Below are 20688 nucleotides of genomic sequence, written 5' to 3'. Positions count from 1 at the left end.
TTCTGTTCTTTTGATCTTGTTTAGTTGGTTTTAGGCTTTTGTTTGCTATATTGATTCTGAAAATCAAAAAGCAAATGAGAAACAAAAATTTTACTTTTGTTTTTTGTTTTGGGCCACACCCAGTGGTGCTCAGGGGCTACTCCCAGCTCAGTGTAAAAGGAATGCTTCAGTTCCTAAGTGTCAGAAACTGACCTTAGACCTCCACATGCAAACCATGTGCTCAGCTTCTTAAGCTATCTTTTCAGCCCAACAAAAATATACTTTAGGGGCTGGAGCAATAGCACAGTGAGTAGGGCATTTGCTTTGCATGTGGCCAACCCGGGTCAATTCCCAGCATCCCATATGGTCCCCTGAATACTGCCAGAAATGATTCCTGAGTGCAGAGCCAGAAGTGACCCCTGAGTACTGCCAGGTGTGACCAAAAAAAGCATATATATATATATATATATATATATATATATATATATAGTTTTTATTCAGTAAATGAATTCAACATTTAAAAACTATGTGTATGTGGCCGCCAGCCACCAGAGGCATTGGACAGTCAGTTTGGGGTCTGCAGTAATGAGACATGCAGGGCCTCACAGGATGGGGGTGGAGCTGGCCCATTCCTCCTCACCCCAACAAGACCCTGAGTCACTGCCCGTGAACGGCCTGTCTGGCTCCTGATCAAGCTGCTTAACAGCCATGATCCCAGAGACTCAAGAACAAATCTCGGAACCCAACAGGTTTTGGCAAGAAATCCCTCCAGATTTAATTGTTAAAATTTCAGAATTTCAAAATCGCGTGGCCACCACTGCAGTCACGCGACATCATATGTTATTCATAACCAGCAATAGAAAACAAATTGTCTACTGTTGCCTTTTCGGCAGGTCTGAGTGTTGGGGTAAAATCCCAAATAATAATGGTGGTCTGGTGTCAAAATATTGAATGTAATCAAAGTAGAGAGAGTAATGTGGAAATCATCTTCCCCACAGGTAGGGGGAGGGTGTGGAATGGGGGTACTGGGGTTTTTCGTGGTGGAGAATGGGCAGTGGTGAAGGTACGGGTGTTTCATTGTATGACCAAGACTTAAACCTGAAAGCTCTGTAACTGCTCTCATGGTGATTCAATAAAATTACAAAAAGGGGGAAAAAAAACTATGTGTGTGAGGCCAGGGTGATAGTACAGTGGGTAAAGTATTTGCCTTGTACATAGCCAACCTGGATTCAATCCCTGGCACCATATATGGTTCTCCAAACCCCAACTTCCCTACCCCCAGGAATGATCACTGAGCTTAGAGCTAGGACTAAGTCTAAGCGCTGCTGGGTGTGAGTGACCACAAACTCCCACCCCACCGCCAGAAAAAAATGGAAAGCTGGGGAGCCATACTTTACATGAGACAATATAGACTTGAAATTTTAAAAGGCCATAAGGAACAGGAAATGTTATTTCTTAATAATCAAGGGATCAATAGACCAAGAGTTCACACTCCTAAACATATATGCAATATATAGGCAACTAATAGTGGACCATCAGAATACTTAAAAACGCTGACACAAAGAAAGATATTGACAGCAACACAATACTAGTAGAAGACTAACATTTTTCTATCATTACTGGATAGATCAACTAAGCTAAACCCTAAACCAGGAAACACTGTTCCTAAAGGAAGAAATGGAAGATATAGATGTAGCAGAGATATAGATCTCGGGTCCTTTATTACCCCCAAATTTAACTACTCATTCTTCTGCAGTGCACAGAGTACTTTCTTCAGGATAAACCACATGCTTGGTCACAAAACAATTTCCATAAAATCAAGGATAGGCATTGTATCAACTATCTTCTCAAACCACAGTGCTCTGAAAATAAAAATTAGGGGCCAGAGAGATAGCACAGTGGGTAAAGCGCTTGCTTGCTCCCAAGCTTATCCAAGTTTAATCCCTGGTAGCCCATATGATCCTTCAAGTCTGCTGCTGCCAGGAGTGATCCCTGAGTGCAGAGCCAGGAGTAAGCTCTGAAAACCACTCACTGTCACCCAAAAACCAAAAATAAAATAAGTCACAAATTAAAATAGGGAAAATACTCAAACACTTGGTAATAGAACAAATATTTTCCGAATTTTATAAAAGGTCATAAAAAATCCAGAATCTCTGAGAAAAAATTTTAAATAAAGATACAGTTGAGGGAACAACAAATAGCCAAAGACAACAGAATTAGAGATTCGTCTAGAGAACTGAGCTTACCTTGGTTGAAGAAGATGGGATAGCTTTTTGGAACACCGGTGCAGGGAAATGGGCACTCTGGTTGGTGGATGTGTTATTTGAATAATGTATGCATGGAACTATCATTAACAAAATTGTAAATCACAGTGCCTCAATAAAAATGGGAAAAGAAAATAAAATTTTCTCAAAACCATTAAAAACAAGTTTACTCTATTAAACAGTGCACTACATACTAAAAAAGTTAAAAATAAGCAAGCATAGGCCAACAGTTTGTGAAGCTAATCAATTATGTATTCACTCACTTCAGAAACAAAGGTAGGCAAGCAGCCTAAAATTACTCTTTTTCTTCCTTTTTTTTTTTTCTGAGCCACACCTGGTTGTGATCAGAGATTGCTCCTCTGAGCTCTGAGCTCTTGGTGGTGCTCAGGTGACCATATGTGGTGCCAGGGACTGAACCCAGGTCTGTCATGTGGTTCAAGACAAATACCCTACCTGCTATATTGTTGCTCTGATCCCAGCCTATAATTTCTGACTCATCAGGGCAGCAATCCAGATTTCCCTACCAACCTTTGAAACTATGGCTACTGGGGCAAGACCTTGGTAGAACACCTGCCTTCAGGACGTGGAACCACAAATTTGATCCTTGGCATGACCACACACAATGGGTGTAATCCTGGAGGCACTGCTATTAAAGGCATCTCAGGTGCTTCACAAGCAAGTGTGTGTGGACACAGCAATTAAAGTGTATGACCACTATTTTGTTTGTGACCCCTGATAACTGCAACAACAGCAACAAGGGGAAGGGAAAAGGGAAAAAATGTCAATTGTGGCTTAAGAAAGGGGAGGTCCTTCAGGAATGGAGAGAGAATACAGCAAGTAGGGCGCTTGCCTTGCACACAGCCAACCTGGGTTTGATGCCTGGCATCCCATATGGTCCCCTGAGGAATGAACCCTGAGTGCAGAACCAGACAGAAACCCTGAACACCACTGGGTGTGAGCTAAAAGTAAAAAAAAAAAATATGGGGTGGGGGTGGGGGGCATGGCAGGGAATATGGCTGTGCTTGAGAATATTTCTACCATATGAGGTCCTGAGTTACTTCCTGGAACTGCATGGCATTTCTGGGTGTGTTCTTGGCGGCCCTTGACCACCACCCTGTCATGCACCAAGTAGCACCATGAGTGACCCTTTAAAAAAAAAATCTGTTCAAGACTTCCTCTAAGATGTGTTTACATTAGGTACTCAAACCAAATATATTTGGCTTAAAAAAAAGGTCATTGTTTTGGGACTACACCAAGTGATATTCAGGGAATATATTCAGTGCAAAGCTGAGGGACATGTAATTATGGGAATTTCGGGGGTGTGGGGGACCACACCTATTAGTCCACAAGGATTGCTTCTGGCTAGATACTAGGAGACCATCTGGTGCTCAATCTTTGGGCTCCACATAGCAAACCATGTGCACTACCTAGCATTTGAGTATTCTTCATGAGTGTGTGTGTGTGTGTGTGACTGTGTGTGTGTGTGTGTGTGTGTGTGTGTGAGAGAGAGAGAGAGAGAGAGAGAAACAGAGAGACAGAGACAGAGAGAGACAGAGACAGAGATAGAGACAGTGTCAGAGAGGAGTGCTGAAGAGCACAACAGTGGGGGAATTTTTATGATCAGATCTCCAAGTAATGTGAAGTACTATTCTACCTTTCATTCCATTGATGAGAGCTGTCAGATTGCCAAGGAAGGTTGAGAAATACGGTCTGTGTGTCAAAAATAAGAAAATGGGGCTGGTAAATGGTTGAGTTATAGCTGCCAGAAATTCCCTAATTCCCCCTACTTATATACTTCCAGAAACAAATGTTAAGTGGAATCGATTTTGAGTAGTAATTGTGGTTCAATTTATAAGGAAAATTTTGCATAAATATACCTCATCTAAGTTTTCTAGACACCTATAACAGAATTATTTCCATTCTATAAATGAAGAAACAGACTCAAGGAAAGCATACGTTGACTTGTCCTAAGACCTGAACTAGTAAGTGATGGAGCCAGCTCCTGACAGCAACAATACTTTATATAACATTTTGGTTCATGCAGCAATTTCATGTATATTATTTTCTGACCACTAGCACAAGTATTCCCATCCTGTCAGTCTGCTTGTGGCCACTGCATCATGCCCAGCTGGTTATTAGTATGCTGCTGGCCCAGCAGATTAAAAGATATAAATAGATGTATTTGTTGTCTGACCAACTCTTTTCCTGGAGTCAGGCACATTTGCCACTGCTAAAAAATCAAGGCCTTCTCTGAGTTTTGGCTCAGGGCAGAAAGGCAGAAATTCTGAGGTCCCAAGAACACACACAATGGTCTCCCTCCATTTCTGTAGTACAGCAGTTTCTCAGATGAGTACACCAGGTGACCCAATCTCAAAGGACATCCAAAAGCAGTTTAAAGGAAAGATGAGGTACAATGAGATACACCATAAACTCAAATCTCTCTTTATGGCTTGCTTTATGATTTCAATTTCTCACCTATTGAGATCTCTACGTGTTGCTTCCCTCTTCAAACACTAAAGGAATTAAAATGGGATGAGAATATATGATCTTCATCAGCAGTATCTAAGATTTGAGCTTCTCTGTGAATACAAAAAGTAATGGCTACAGAAATTTTCTGCTTCCTTGAGATCTCCCAGCTAGTTAACAAGTTCCTGGTCCGGAGGGGAAGTTTCCAAATGCTCTCTAAGAATGTCAAAATCTTACTGGAAAAATTTCAGAAGTAAAAAATTCAGAATTGAAAAGGAAATAGTTTTATTTGCTTTTTAAGAAAGACTTTCGGAGCCAGAAAAATAGTACAGGAGGTAAAAATCACAGCCAACCATAGCACCATCTATGGTCTCCCAAGTACCACCAGGGGTCACTCCTGAACAGAGCCAGAAATAGTCTTTAAGGAGGCGTGGCTTAACCCCTTCAAGTTTGGTGTGGCAAACAAGGCTGGTGGTTAAATGTCAGAGCCTAATGAGGTTCAGTGGTGGAGGAGAGGGAATTAACATCAAAATTAAGATTTACTTTTTGATTTGTGGGTCACACTCAGAAAAGCTCAGGGGATAAGATGTGAACCTGAGTGGCCACAGGCATGGCAAGCACCTTACCCACAGTATATCTCTATAGCCCTAAAAAAAAAGCGGCTTAATTTTCAAGCATAAAGGAAAAACTCAAGTTGATTAACATCTGTATACGCATCACATACAGTGCCTGACATGAAAGTGCTTAATAAATGACTCCATAAATTTTCCTTAATTAACCAAACAGAAGAGTGTTGTCAATTCATTACATGAACTTGGGTAGGGACACTAATTTACTAGTTATTATTTAGTTGACAGTCCGCCAAGGCACAGTGGTAGTACATTGAAGGGATAGTTTTTTTTCTCAATTTTCCTATTTGGGTTAGTAGCAGAAAACTATAATCTTGAATAGTTTTTATACAGCTTGACTATAAAATTTTGAGACGTAGAATGAGAAAATCATCCAGTTAAGAGATACTTAAGGTGGAGCTGGAGCAATAGCACAGTGGGTAGGGCGTTTGCCTTGCACGTAGCCGACCTAGGTTCGATTCCCAGCATCCCATATGGTCCCCTGAGCACCGCCAGGAGTAACTCCTGTGCATTGCTGGGTGTGACCGAAAAAGAAAAAAAAAAAGATACTTAAGGAACTGTAGACTATTGCAGATAAAGACACTTCGCACATGGCTCAGCCGGATTTGATCCTTCATAGTTCCCAGGCGACCACCATGAGTAGCCCCTGAGCACTGCCGGGTGCAGCGCAAAAACCTAAATAAAATAAATGGCAAGAGCTAGATAAAGAGCAAAGCAGGTTGGGTGTTTGCCTTGCACTGACAGGATTGATCCCTGAGTCCAGAGCCAGGAACAACCCCTGAGCATTGCCAGATGTAGCCCCCAACAAAAAACAAGAGATACTTAGTTCAGGGATCAAAGAAAGTAGAGGCAATGCCTGGCTTACACATGCCCAACAAGGGTTTGATTCCCAGCACCCCAAATGGTTCCTCGAGCCTTGAGAAGTAGTCCCAAAGCAGAGCCAGGTGGAAGCCCTGAGCAACACTGAATGTAGCCCAAAGCTGAGAGGGGCTGAGGGGAGACAAAGGAGGGAAGACACTTAAATTCAAGAATCTTTTTATTCAGTGCTGGGTATCAAACATAGGGCCTCACATAAATATAAGGAAAAGGGGGCTGGAGTGATAACACAGCGGATAGGGCATTTGCCTTGCACGCGGCCGACCTGGGTTCGATTCCCAGCATCCCATATGGTCCCCTGAGCACCGCCAGGAGTGATTCCTGAGTGCATGAACCAGAAGTAACTCCTGTGCATTGCCAGGTGTGAACCAAAAAACAAAAAAAATAAAATAAATATAAGGGAAGTAAACTACCACTAAGCCACATCTATGTCCCAATATATGAATTCTTTAATTTTACTACAGTGTTCTAAGGTGCTGGGGAGGAGAAAATGACTACTAGAGAATTCCTGGGGCTTGACAGACAGTATAGAAGCAGATAGAAAAAGCAGTTAAGACACTTGCCTTGCACACAGCTGACCGGGATTCATGGCACCCATATGGTCCCGCAACCCACCCAAGAATGATCCCTGAGCACAGTGCCAGGAGTAAGCCCTGAACACTGCTAGGTGTAGCCCCCCGAAAAAAACTCCTGATGGCAGTTTTCTCTTAGCAATATTGAATTTAATATGCAAATTAGAATATTTTGAAGGCATACTGGCACTATTTTACACTTAATCCCTGACACAGAAATTTATCCTATATGAACACAAGTACATGAATATAAACAAAGGTATTCAGTAGTTTTGTTTATAATGAAACAACATAAAGACCATCAAAAACTAGAAATACTCCAAAGAGAAGAAATGGTGACCTGGTTTAGACAGATTCACCACATTCTTTCGAGTTTTTAATCAACTGAAGCTAAGACAGAAATGTTTTGGGGCTTTGTTTCTATGATGTTCTAGTACTAGTTTACTTGCTTTTGTAACCTGCTTCAAGTTTGGTGTTTCTCACATAGACAAAAGCGGCCAGAGATAGGTTTTACTCAGAGAGAACTCCTGGTGGTACAGGAAACCACACAGTACAGATCTAATGAGGTTAACTGTCTGCTAGCTAAGTGCCTTAACCATTGCACTCTCTGGCCCTTAGGTAGTGTTTTAAACAGCTAAGACTTCAGTACTTAGGGCAGCTGGCAACTCAGATTCAAAGTTTTTCCCAAACCTGTAGACTACTGAAATCAACCAGGGATAGTTTATTAACAGCCAAGCGCCACTTTCATACAATGCTGTTGGGGGAAAAAGTCTGTTTATGTTAAAAATCAATAATGTGGCTGGGTACTGTGAGGAGATACAAATGACAACATCTCCCTGGGGAGCAAAATAATCAACTTCATTACAGAATTATGCTTACTGTGTACATGTAACTTCATGCAGTTACCTCAAAATATCTAAACATGAAATGAATTTACATTTATGCAAATTTGCTAATTTTTCTGGAAACCAACCACTGTCTATAAAAGGTGTTTGACATTTCAAATTAGTAAACTGAAGCATTGAAGGACTGGGGACTGTAGGGTTAATGACAGAATGCCTGCCTTGCATGTGAGGCCCTGGCTTTGATTCCCAGCATTATTTAAAAAACAGGTGTGAGGGTTGTATGGTGGGGGAGTTGGAGGGAGAGCTCTGAGTGATTTGAAGTTTCAGTTGATATTCCTTACCACTGAAAGCTTTTCAAACTTACTTGCCCTACTAACCTCTACTCAGAAAAATTAAGTGAATAAAGAACCCTCTAATTGCGCCCAAGGTTACTATTGCCTCCCGCCCCTCCATCGAAGAGAAAGACAATGCTTAAACTGGCCGCTGGGCTCCACCTGGCAGTGCTCAGGAATTACTCCTGGTGGGGTTTAAGAGAATATATAGGATGCCAGAGGTAAATCCGAGATCAGTTGCCTGCAAGGCAAACGCCCTATCTGCCATGGTACCTCTTCAGTTCACTAAATTGGTATTTTAGTATGCCTAGAACTTAAACTCAGTGTGTGTATGCCTGTAGCATACACAGATATGATTAAAAAAAAAACACACATTTAAGTCCTGTGAATGTTGCGATATGTCCATCAACCAGATCAATCACATTAACTGCTCACACAATAAAAGCTATCTTTCAGTAACAAAGCTTTTGTATTCTGTACTGGTCTATAACCTCACTCCTGTATTTTCCCGGCTACTCTTTTCCCTTTTCCCCCTTCATCTTTATACTGTAAAATCATTTTGCATTACCTTTTTGTTTAGGTTTCTGAGCCACACCCAGTAGTGCTCAGAGCTTACTCCTGGCTCTGCACTCAGGAATAACACCTGGTAGTGCTTAGGGACCATAAAGGGATGCTGGGGATTGAACCCATGTCAGCTATGTGCAAGGCAAGCACCCTACCAGCTGCATTATCTCTCAGCAAAGCATTACCTTTTAAAAAGTCAGTTTGGATCACTTTAGAAGCAAATCAGGGTCTAAAGTATAGTAATTATTTTGATACAACTTTTAAAAACTACAAAAAAGAGTAACTTTATCCACAGTTTTGTTTTCTTTTTGAAGATACATTGATACATTTTGCTCACTTACTTTTAAATCTAAAACACAGAACACAATTTTAGTTAGTTAACACAAAATATTAAGGAAAAAATGAAAGGCAGTCCAAAAAGGCAAGAGAAACAGTGAGGTTCTTAAAATGATCCATGGAGTCACTGTCTGCAAACAGCCATTTCAAGTCAACCATTCACAACTCTTTTCTTAGGCTTAACTAGCAAAACAATGATCTTCAAATGCTAGCTGAAATATAAAAAAGGGCTGAGGATTTTCTACCTAATATAAAGAGATCACAGAACTGCCTTAAAATACAAAGAAAATATTTTATTTGTATAACAAAGACTCTAAGAAATGATATATTAAAGTTAGCAGTTTATGCTATGTGACAAATATACACAATTAATTAATCACTTTGTTTTCTCCAGTCTTCCAGTCTTAAGCATGATGTATCCAGGTGAATTCAATTATGGTTCCCTTCCATTAGTCCTCATTATCTCTCTTTTTTTTCTTTTTCTTCTTTTTCTCTGGACTCTGAAAAGAATCACAAGAATGCTTTTTAAAGAGCTGTGAATAGTAACTTTTCCTTATGAAAAAATAAATGATACCTGTTCTTTTAAAAACTCTGGAAAAATATTAAAATTTAGATATATAAGGGGCGTGAGATATAACTCAGTATAAGAGCAAGGTGGCCCTGGGTCCAATAAAAATTGTTTTATTAAAATCCACCTGGCCAGTTTCATCTAAATGAAATACAAAATTCCAGTCTGAGCAAATGTATTAGCATTAAAAGCAGACATACAATAACAGTTGTGCTGGTGCATGGCTCCTCATCAGAAACTGGTTCTTCTTTTATGTGTTTCTTTTTGTCTTTTTTCTTTTTCTTTTTCACAGATGTTTCCTGTTCTTCTTCCACTACCATTGCTGCTTCCTCCGGTGCCTCTTCCTCCTCCTCCTCTTCAACTGAATGGGATAAATTCGAAAGACACAATTAACAAGGTATCATTTTTTTTCTTTTTTGGTCACACCTGGCAATGCACAGAGGTTACTCCTGGCTTTGCACTCAGGAATTACTCCTGGCGGTGCTCAGGGGACCATAAGGAATGCTAGGAATCGAACCCAGGTCAGCCACGTGCAAGGCAAATGCTCTATTCACTGTGCTATCACTCTAGCCCCCAACAACGTATCACTTTCATTGCCAAAATCTGTTTAATTATAAAAAATTTTCAGGGGACCAATGTGTTAGTACAGCAAGTTAAGGCTCTCTTGTATGTGGATGATCCAGGTTTGCTCTCCAATACCCCATCCAGTATCCTGAGCCCACCAGGACTGATCCCTGAGCACCACTGGGGTCGCTCCCAAACAAAAACGAGATGTAAAAATCCCTTCATTCTGATTAAGCATCCAACGTGAAATGCTATGCTCAGAAAGCACTACAACATGATATGTGACCTGCTGTCACATTTCCAAACATAACGTATGAATGAACAATTAAAAGAAGGGTATGGAAAATTGTACTACATGATCCCCTGGGTACCACTGGGTAAGGCCCCAAAACAAACAACCACAACAAAAGTGGGGAGAAAGGTTAAAGACTTCTACATAAATAACACATATTTATTAAATTATGCAATGTTAAGTGACACTTTAAAAATTAAAAACTAACCTTTAATTTTAATCTTGGGTTTTTTAGCTTTCTTTTCAATAACTTCTTCTGTATCTACCTGTTCTATCTTGCGTTTTTTAGAACAGGTTGGCAGTGTAGAGTCACCAGATGGATCATAAGTCTTCACTTCACTGAAAAAGCCAAAAGTTTAAAAAGACCTTAAAATTTAAGGCAAATAGCATTAGATATCTCATTAATATACTATGTTGTTTTAGGTTTTATCAGGTCACATCCACAGTGCTCAGGGTTTAGACCTGGCTGTGTGCAGAGGGATCGCTACTGGCAGTGTTCAGGGGACCAACCATAAATAATGATATTGGGGATCAAATCCATGTAGATGGCAAGCAAGTCCAAAAGTTCTACCCCTGTATCATCTCTCAGATTTTCTAAATTGTTATCTTTAATCATGAGGCAACTTAAGAATACTAACAGTTTCCAAAGGTAAAGAAGATTAATGTTTCATGTTTCAAATTTCATGTTTGAAACGTAAAGAGATAAGCTAGGTAAACTGATTAATCAATATGGTAATTATGGTAAAGGAAATTTTTAATGGGGAAAACAGAGGAAACCTCATACTAATGATTACAAATTAGGCTTTAGAACACCGGGAAATTTGACTGAAAAAAAAAAATCGGGGCTAGAGCAATTGCACGTTGCGGAGGGCGTTTGTTTGCCTTGCACACGGCCAACCTGGGTTCGAGTCCCAGCACTCCATATGGTCCCCCAGCACCACCAGGAGTAATTCCTTAGTGCAGAACCAGGAGTAACCCCTGTGCATTGCTGGGTGTGACCCAAAAAGCCAAAGTAAATAATAAAATTAAATGCTTAAAAACAAGCAAACAAAAACAAATAAAATGACCTTTGAAGAGGCAGCCAAACAACAGATACATATTGATTGTTCCTCTTGACTGCATTGGATTCACTAAAAAGGCTGCTTAATTGTTAACAAGGCAAAAATAAAAAATCAAAATAACAAGTATGTAAATGTGAACTTAATTTTGTAACTTGCTTTAACTGAATGTGCTAAAAAGTTTGAAGTATGATGTCAAAGGAATATTTGAAACAATTACTCTAAACAATTACTCAAAGGAAGTCTATCTCTTAAGCTATTAGACTCCTGGATGTTTAGTTTATAGGCTAAAAATGTGTAACAAAAAACCCCACACAAATAGAGATTGGGGGGCTAGAGCCGGATAGCACAGCAGGTAGGGCATTTGCCTTGCCTGCAGCTGACCTGAGTTCGATCCCCAGCATCCCATATGGTCCCCCCAAGCACCGCCAGGAGTAATTCCTGAGTGCAGATCCAGGAGTAACCCCTGTGCATTGCAGAGTGTAACCCAAAAAGAAAAAAACAAAAGATTAGGGAAAATGTAAGACCAGGAATGCTGCTTTTCATATGGTTGGACCCCAGTTCAACACCCAACACCACATGGTCTCCTGAGCACTGTCATAAATGTGCCCTGAACACTGTGCCAGAAGTAGCCTCTCTAAACACATAATACGTGGTCACTATATATTAACAATGGAAAATTTATAAAATGAGAAAATTATATTGGGGCTACAGCTTTTTTTACAGTCTAGTACTGATCTCCTACTAAACCCCCTACCTAGCCCTTTTATTTATATAGAAATTATACCTGGGAGTGCTCAGGGGCCCAAGTAGTGCTAAAAACCCAACTCAAGACCTCACAACTGTGTAAGATTTAATTCCTGGCATCCTATGTTCCCCTGAGCACTGCTAGAAGTAATTTCTGAGTGTAGAGTCAGGAATAACACCTGAGCATCACTAGATGTGACCCAAAAAGAAAAAAGTAAAATTTGTCCAATAATTAGGGTTGGGAAGATATAACAGTGGTTAGAGTATGACATGGTCCCCGAGGAGCAATAAAACATACTCAGACCCTCTCTCTTCATTAACCACCTCCAGGGCCTCAAAACACTGGTGGACATCCCCAAAAAGTCAATAATTAACATTTAAATTAGAAAAACCATTCATCTCTCTACCACAAATATTGCGATAGCATGGGGGTAGGGCATCTGCCTTGCATGCAGCTGACCCAGGTTTGATTCCTCTGTCCCTCTCGGTAAGCCCGGCAAGCTACTGAGAGTATCCTGCCTGCATGGCAAAGTCTGGGAAGCAAGCTACCCATGACATATTTGATATGCCAAAATCAGTAACAAGTCTCACAATGGAGAAGTTACGAGTGCCCACTCGAGCAAATCGATGAATAATGGAAGGACAGTGCTACCACAAATATACTCACCTTTTATGTTCATATTTTTCTGCTTTTGCTAAAGCTTTTCCTGTTCCACTAATTTTCCTTATCTAAAAGAAGAAAAGATATTAATGTTTTCCTCTTTTAAGTGAAGCAAGATTTTACTGAAACTTATCTAGGAAGATATGAGGTTAGAGAGAAAGACATTGAGAGCGAACACAGGCTTCTTTAGAGAAATAGGCAGGTAAAGAAACATTGAGATAGCAAGTGAGATATGTGTTCGAGAGGATTACAGAGCAAATTATGAATGATTTTCTAATACATAATCTCCTTATATATAATCTGCTTTTACCAACTTATCCAGAAAGCAGTTTAACTGCAATTACTCTATCCCACATCAAGTTTTGGTGGCTATAAGGAAAACCAAACAGCAAGCACCAAAACAATACAATGCATATAAATATTTCACAAAAGGTTCGCTAAATAAAAATCCCTCTGCACACATAAACTGCTGAGCTTACTAACTTTTAATACATAACAATTCTGCAATAGGCTGAATGTTTCTTACCCCTCTATCTTCCAAGGTCCTTAACCTGGCCTCTAATTTGGCTCTGTTCTCAACTCCCATGGCAGAACTGGAATCTTCACCGAACGCATCATACCGAATAGCCAGAACAGTCTTGGCTGCCAACATTCGAGAAATCTAATAGAACATGAAAGCACAAAGGCATTCAAATTACATTCCAAACTGGGATATAAAAATCTCTTAATTTTATCAGAAAATCACCACTCTGCTATTCATTCTAGTGTTTTCAAACTGAAGAATTACAAAGTATTATGAATTGAACAATTCAAGTCACCTATTTTATATTTAAATTATGGTATAGTGCCTTACCACAATGATTTTGGCAGACAAAATGATCTTAAAGCAGTTCATCTAGGGTTGGTCCACATGACTATTCCAATGTTTTTCTTAAGTTTCTGGTAGATTGACATTATTTCTAGACTCATGAGAAGTGTAGTCCCTTTCTCTTGTAACATAGTTTCAAATACTGGGCCAGAGAGATGGTGCAATGACTAGTGTTTGCCTTTCCCCCAAGCAGTCCTGAGTTTGATCCCCAGCATCCCATTTGACCCCGAACCTGCCAAGAATAAGCCCTGAGCACTGCTAGGTGTGTGTGTGTGTGTTGGGGGGGGGGGGGGGGGGGGGGGGGAGAAACACTTCTTTCGTGTATTTGAAGTTTCTTTTTCAAGCTAATTAAATTTTAGCTAACTAAAAGAACCTTTTCTTTCTCTCATCACTTTGCTTTAAAATTTACTATTTTATCTAATTCACAAGTTCCTCATTTGTAGAGAAGAACCTATTGTTTCATAGGACTATTAAAAAGGGTGCCGAGGATTGAACCTGGGTCAGCAGGATGCAAGGCAAGTACCCTACTCATGGTACTATCTCCCCCCTCCCCAGTTTTTGTTTCTGGGTCACACCCAGCAGTACTCACAAAACCTTACATGGTGCAAAGATTTGAACCAGGGTCAAAAGCAAGTGCCTTACCTCCTGCTCCATCTCTCTGGTCTTGCAATAACAATCTCAGTTTACAAAGTGCTTTTTATTTAAAGGACTTACCAATGATTAAAACTACTTATTACATAATACAAAGGAGGAAAAACAAGCTGTTTGAAAGGGAAAAAAAATTAGCCTACTATAAATAACTAACTCACCTTTCCTTTGTGTTTGGGACTTGACTGGCCTACAAGTGAAGCATGATAAATGAGCCCATATTTAGGAGTATCTCGTCTAGACTTGAGGGCTCTGAAGAGTGCCTTTTCTGCTCCAAGAATCTGAACGGTAGAAGCCGCATGTTTGGCCAAATTCAAGAGAGAACCTTAAAAGAAAAGACGGAATTAGAAGGAATGCATATACTTAGTATTTATAAGTCTCCTCAATAAATCACAACATCTACAGTCTTTTGTATTTACCAAGTAAATAAAATTCTGTATTCTCAATTTTGTAGTCTCAATATTCTAAATATCCTGTTCCTGCAGAGCACTAATGTAGCTCAGGTAGTTTAAAGTGCCTGCCTTATAAGTGTGAGGCCTAAATATGAACCCTGAATTTGCAGCACTAGCGATAGCACAGTGGTAGGGCATTTGCCTTGCATGCAGCCAACATGGCCGACCCGAGTTCAATTCCTCCGCCCCCTCAGAGAGCCCGCCAAGCTACCAAGAGTATCTCGCCCACACGGCAAAGCCTGGCAAGCTACCTGTGACATATCTGATATGCCAAACACAGTAACAAGTGTCACAGTGGAGACGTTACTGGGCCCGCTCGAGCAAATCAATGTACAATGGGAGGACAGTGACAGTGATCTGCATGCACCAAACATAACCCTGGAATCTCTGCTGTCTGTGGTCCAGGTATCACAGACTTCTGGACATTCCACAAAATGATGTAAAGGTTGTACAGATAGCTCAACAGGCCAAGCACATATTTTGCATGCAGAAAGCCATCTTTAATGCCCCCTAGCATAGAGCTGGGGGAATCTTCCCAACCCACAACCTCAGCAAGACTTCTGAGCACTGTGGCCAGGAAGATAACCCTTGGCAACCATTCACCACCGTATCAACTGATACTGGAAAGAAAACTGCGTAACCTAAACAATTATGATCTTTCCCTTAGCAATCCAGGCAGAGGTTTCAAATAAACATCTATAACAAATCAAAGGTTAACCCTGTTAGCATGTCACAGCAAGGTACCATAGCTATGCTGATAAACACCACCCAATCACTACCCCTGCATTTTTTTTTGGACAACCACACACAATGGTCCTCAAAGGCTACTCATGGCTCAATGCTTGGGCAACAATATTCTTTCCTCTGAGGATCTGAACCGTGACCATACATATGCACAAGCCAAGCACCTTGTCTATTGTCTGTACTCTCACTCAGCCTAGTGCCTATTATGTATTTCTCATATCTCCATTTTGTGGGGATGAGGTCACACCTGGTGCTGCTCAGGAGTTACTTCTTGCTCCACACTCAGGAATCACTTCTTTTGTGTTTGGAGGTGGAGTGGGACACACCATACAGGATGCCAGGGATAGAACCCAAGTTGGCCATGTGCAAGGCAAGAGCCCTACCTGCTATACTCTCTTCAGCCTCATAAAATCACCATTTGCTGACATTTATTTTGATACCAAATATTCTACTTTAGATACAGAAAACAAAAGAACCAAACAGTCAGGACATCTTTGTAGAACCAAGTATGTAGGAAAACAGCAGTTCGCTGGAGATCTCTCTGAACCCCATACCGAGCCAATTCCACTGGGGTACCTCAGATGAAGTGGGTGTGCCCTCTCCGCCCACTCCAGACAAAATCACAGTGGCCATAAACTTCCAGAAGCAAAACTCAGGTATGCAGATTCAAAGACTTAGGCTCCAGGCTACATGACAGCAGTGGGAGGCCATCCCTTCCCATCTCCCCGCCCACTTGGGGCCCTGGCTGTCACATCCACCATCTGCCTCTGGGCACCATCTCAGCACATCAGTAGCCTTGATCCAGAGACTCCTAAATAAATCTCAAAATGGATTAGTTCCTTACAGAGATGTCTTTGGACCCCAACCATTTACAATTTTAGAATTCCAGAAGTGCAAGGCCACTATTGTGGCTTCATGACCTCTCATGGTATTCATAAGTAATAGAAAATAAATTAGTATATATCCCTGGCAGGCAGGCTTGAATGGCGGTGGGAAAATTCAAAATGGTAGGATTGGCGTCGAAATACTGAACGTAATCAATTAATATGAACATAATAAATTAATATGAACTTTATAGAAATAATATTAGGGAAAGAAAAGGAACCATCCATGTGATAAAATTCTCACATTTTATTTGTCCAAAGGAAGACATGTTCAGGAGATCCACTAAAAGTGCTCACCAGATGTTAAAAGTTTATCGTTCACTCTAGGGACTAGTGATAGCTAATGGGGGGGAGAGGGCCTAAATCCTGCCAAGTATGTGCCCTCAAAACCCTTTATCTCTTACAGCTATAAATTTACCTAAACTTTGAAGTTTTGGATCTAGATAAACTAGCCCCAACGACCTGAATCTTGCATCTGAGGGTATTTGAAAGGAATACATGTCTGATTGATTCAACTAAAGGAGCTCTTCTGAACACTTTGGAGTAGTCAATACATAAGATCTTCTGTGAGAGGGAGTAGGGGAAATGGATCAAAGTAGAGCTAGAGCACATACTTTAAAGGTAGGAGGAGCCTTGAGCCATAACCATGACGCCAGATCCTGTGCCAGACTGTTTATCACTCCGGGCGCTCCAGAGGGGGGCGGGCGAGAGCACTCCCCACCCCGAGGGATCCAGCCCCAGCAGGTGAAAACCTCCAGAACTCAACCACCTCCATGCTCACGGCCGTTCTCCACAGGGAACCTATTCCTGGACACTTCATACCACACATCCTACCCAAATACACCAAGAGTACCACAACACATTTGATGAAGTTCAAAGTAGAAGGCAACCAATCTTAGAGGGAAACATACTAACAGATATATACATAAAAGCACACATGGCTCAACTTCTAACAACGTGCTAGTGGTCTCTTATAGAAGGGCCTAATCGCCCCTCAGTCGAATATAACAATCCTCACTCTCTTTCCTCTAATGATACTTTATTGTAGCATTCTCAGCGGTTTTTCATAACAATACAAAATATATTATTTTACTCTGCTTTGGGGCAGGGTTTTGGGGTTCGGGATGGAAACATCCAAAATATGGCAGTGGGAAGGTGTAATAATGGTGGGATTGGTTTTTGATTAAATGGAATCAAGTATTGTGAACTACTCTATAAAATAAAAAATTATAATTCTGATCCCTGGCACTGGTCTCCCAAGCACCCACTGGGTGTGATTCAAAAACAAAGATAATCTTCTGTGAAACGTCATTCCGAGTATTCAAGTGGATAGCTTTTAGTAGCACAGCAAAGTAACAATATTATTATATTTAGGTAAAGGTAAAGGTAAAGGTAAAGGTAAAGGTAAAGGTAAAGGTAAAGGTAAAGGTTCTCCCGTTGATCGTCGATTTGCTCGAGCGGGCCCAGTAACGTCTCCATTGGAGACTTTGTTGTTACTGTGTCTGGCATATCGAATACTCTCGGTAGCTTGCCGGGCTCTCCGAGAGGGGCGGAGGAATCGAACTCGGGTCGGCCATGTTGGCCGCTTGTAAGGCGAACGCCCTACCCGCTGTGCTATCGCTCATTATATTTAGGTATTAAAATATATTACAAATCATTTATAGTAGTGATTTAATACTTTGGCTTTCATCTGATTATTCAAAACCTACCATTAAAAAGTAATTCAACAAGATGGAGTAAAAGAGGAGTTAAGGCACACAGCTTCCTGACCCCAGTCTGATTTCCAGTACATGGTGCCCTGACCACATTGGGAATGGCCTGTGAATCACAGGGTTCATTCTAGGACCCTCCCACTGAACCAAGAATTGCCAAAAAATGACCCCGAGCATGGCTTTCAAAGTTTCTCCCCAACCACCCCAATAACCTGACAATGGACCATCATTAGTGTCTCAGAAGAGGTAGTGACTACTGATGCCTTCATTAACCAAAAGGAATCAGGCATGCAAACAAAAATCATCATTGAACACTTGGTCCTTAGTCCTTACCCATCAACCACCTATTTCTACTTACTACTTAAAATTTCTTTAATAACTGTAGTTTAAAGATTAGTAAGTACTGGGGTCTCTTATTTCCTAAATAAGATAAACTAAAATAAAAAAAAAACCTAGAAAACAACAAAGTCTACCCATGTTTACAAATTATATTGAAACCGTCACCTGCATGGGCAATAAGTCGTGCTCCAACTAATTCGCCAACCATGACTGTGACATTGGGTGCAATGGCCATCATTCGATTTTGTAGATATTCATAGAGCTGGGTTCGATATTCTGAGATTTCAATCACCTAGCATAAAGAGCAAAGTTGAGCAAATCACCAATGCCTTAAGATATTTCACATCATCTATTGTTAGAGAGCAGCTGTTCAACTCAAAAAACACCCTTTATTCTTTTATTTCCTATAAATCGGCTGTTATAAAGATTTTAACAGACAATGTCAACAAATAATTACACTACATAACATGTCACCTGTATCACATTAAAACATTTCCAAAGTATCTGATCAATAGCACTGCGGGTAGAATGCTTGTCTTGCATGTAACTGACCCAGGTTTGATCCCAGTATCCCAAAAGGTCCCCTGAGCCTGCCACGAAAGATTCCTTGATGGCAGAGCCAGGTTAACCTGTGCACGTGGCTGGGTGGGACACAAAGACAAAAACAAAACCAAATAAAAACCCCACATAACATGTCACCTGTATCACATTAAAACATTTCCAAAGTATCTGATCAATAGCACTGCGGGTAGAATGCTTGTCTTGCATGTAACTGACCCAGGTTTGATCCCAGTATCCCAAAAGGTCCCCTGAGCCTGCCACGAAAGATTCCTTGATGGCAGAGCCAGGTTAACCTGTGCACGTGGCTGGGTGGGACACAAAGACAAAAACAAAACCAAATAAAAACCCCACTTTAGAGCTAGAAAGACAGTATAGCAGTTAAGGTGTTTGCTTTTGCATGCAGCCACCTGAGATTTGATCCGTGGCACTGCATATGGTCTGGATCATCACCGGCAGTAACCTCAGAGCACCACTGAGTGTGGCACAAACAAGCCCGCCCTATAAAAATTTTTAAAAAATACAACCAAACAACAAAATCATTCCAAGAGGGCTGGAGATATACTGCATGCTTTGCTGCAGAAAGCTCAGATATTGATCCCTGGCCCACATGGTACCCCAGAACACTGCTGGTCTTGATCTCTGAGCAGTATGGTCTCCAAATGAAACTAAAACAAAAACCAAATACTCAAAGGGAGCTGGGATTGTAGCTCAGACAATGGAGCACTTGTCTTTCATGTGAGAGGCCTGTCATCAATCCCTAGCAATTCAGGGGCCCCTGAATATCACTAAATATGACCTCAAAACCAAACTAGCAAAAAACCTCCAAGGGGCAGTGTAGGAAAACATTGGCTTGTCCTTTCAGTCTTGCCTCAGGGAACTTAGGTTTATCAGGTTACACCCATCCCAGTGCTCCCAAGTCACTCCCATTCCTTTATCTGAAGTCTTCTCTGTGCTCTCCTCCCCAACCAGTTAATCACTTTATTCCCTAATCAATCAGATTCTTTTAGCTTCTAAGATCAGATAGTTTTAAGGACACTGACCTTGTTTTGTAAGTTATGTCTTTTGCATAGTTTACCTTAAAGCAATGTCCTTTCTGTAAGGACACAGGAAGACAGTTAATATTATGCTTTTGTAACTTGGGAGTTAATTGACTCCCAATAATATTCATCCCTGGGCATGTACTTTCGACTCAGTTGCCCTTAGTTCCTAGCACCCCAAAAGCAGGGTCCCAACAAGGGGCTGAAAGGACCCAGGGCAAGCTGTGAGTTACCTTAACATCAAAATGGGTTAGGTCAAGTGCCATAATACTTAACTATAAGAGTACATTCATGGACAAACTTTGTCATGACCCAAAGAGGTAACTGGACATAAGTACTCTGCTGGGGTTAGGAAGACTAACCAACCTGGCCTGAGGATTGTGGTCTGGAATATCAGTGAGACAGATACCCTTAGGAAGAACCAAACTTTAAGCATGATATATCTCCTACTGTGCTCTCATACAGAATGACATTGCCAGAAATATTAGAAGTAAATTTACTACAACTTTTAAGTGGATTACTAGCTGGGAAGGAAGAAATCAACACATCCTGGAAAGAAGAACTCAACACATCCTGGATGGAATCCCGCCCTTGAGTGGATCTCCTAGTAAACCAGAGTAATCTCTTTAGATGAGATTTTGTCCTTGAGTTAATCTCCTGGAGTGGCCTTATCTCTCTTTGTTGATTTAT

At 40.9% G+C, this 20688-nt stretch overlaps 1 protein-coding gene and 1 non-coding gene across 3 annotated transcripts in view; both read right to left on the bottom strand.

The window, feature by feature from the left end:
- Positions 1-9135: 9135 nt before the first annotated feature.
- Positions 9136-20688, bottom strand: part of NOP58 (NOP58 ribonucleoprotein) — a 29123-nt gene continuing 17570 nt past the window's right edge. The window contains exons 9-15 of one of the 2 annotated variants that reach the window (XM_056111885.1): positions 18566-18692; positions 14431-14594; positions 13280-13414; positions 12760-12821; positions 10496-10626; positions 9632-9792; positions 9136-9363 (exon numbers count right to left, since the gene is read on the bottom strand). In XM_056111885.1, coding sequence (XP_055967860.1) covers positions 9313-9363; positions 9632-9792; positions 10496-10626; positions 12760-12821; positions 13280-13414; positions 14431-14594; positions 18566-18692 — 831 coding nt within the window. In that variant the 3' untranslated portion in view covers positions 9136-9312. The remainder of the gene's footprint in view (positions 9364-9631; positions 9793-10495; positions 10627-12759; positions 12822-13279; positions 13415-14430; positions 14595-18565; positions 18693-20688) is intronic. The other variant, XM_056111886.1, reaches the window with a different exon arrangement.
- On the bottom strand, positions 18294-18376 carry LOC130021216 (small nucleolar RNA SNORD11). The gene has a single exon (XR_008792115.1). It is a non-coding gene; the product is annotated as a small nucleolar RNA SNORD11 (small nucleolar RNA).

Source organism: Sorex fumeus, unplaced genomic scaffold (genome assembly GCF_029834395.1).
Source record: "Sorex fumeus unplaced genomic scaffold, SorFum_2.1 ptg000014l, whole genome shotgun sequence".
Lineage (NCBI taxonomy): Eukaryota > Metazoa > Chordata > Mammalia > Eulipotyphla > Soricidae > Sorex > Sorex fumeus.
This window is presented reverse-complemented; position numbering and strand designations above follow the sequence as displayed.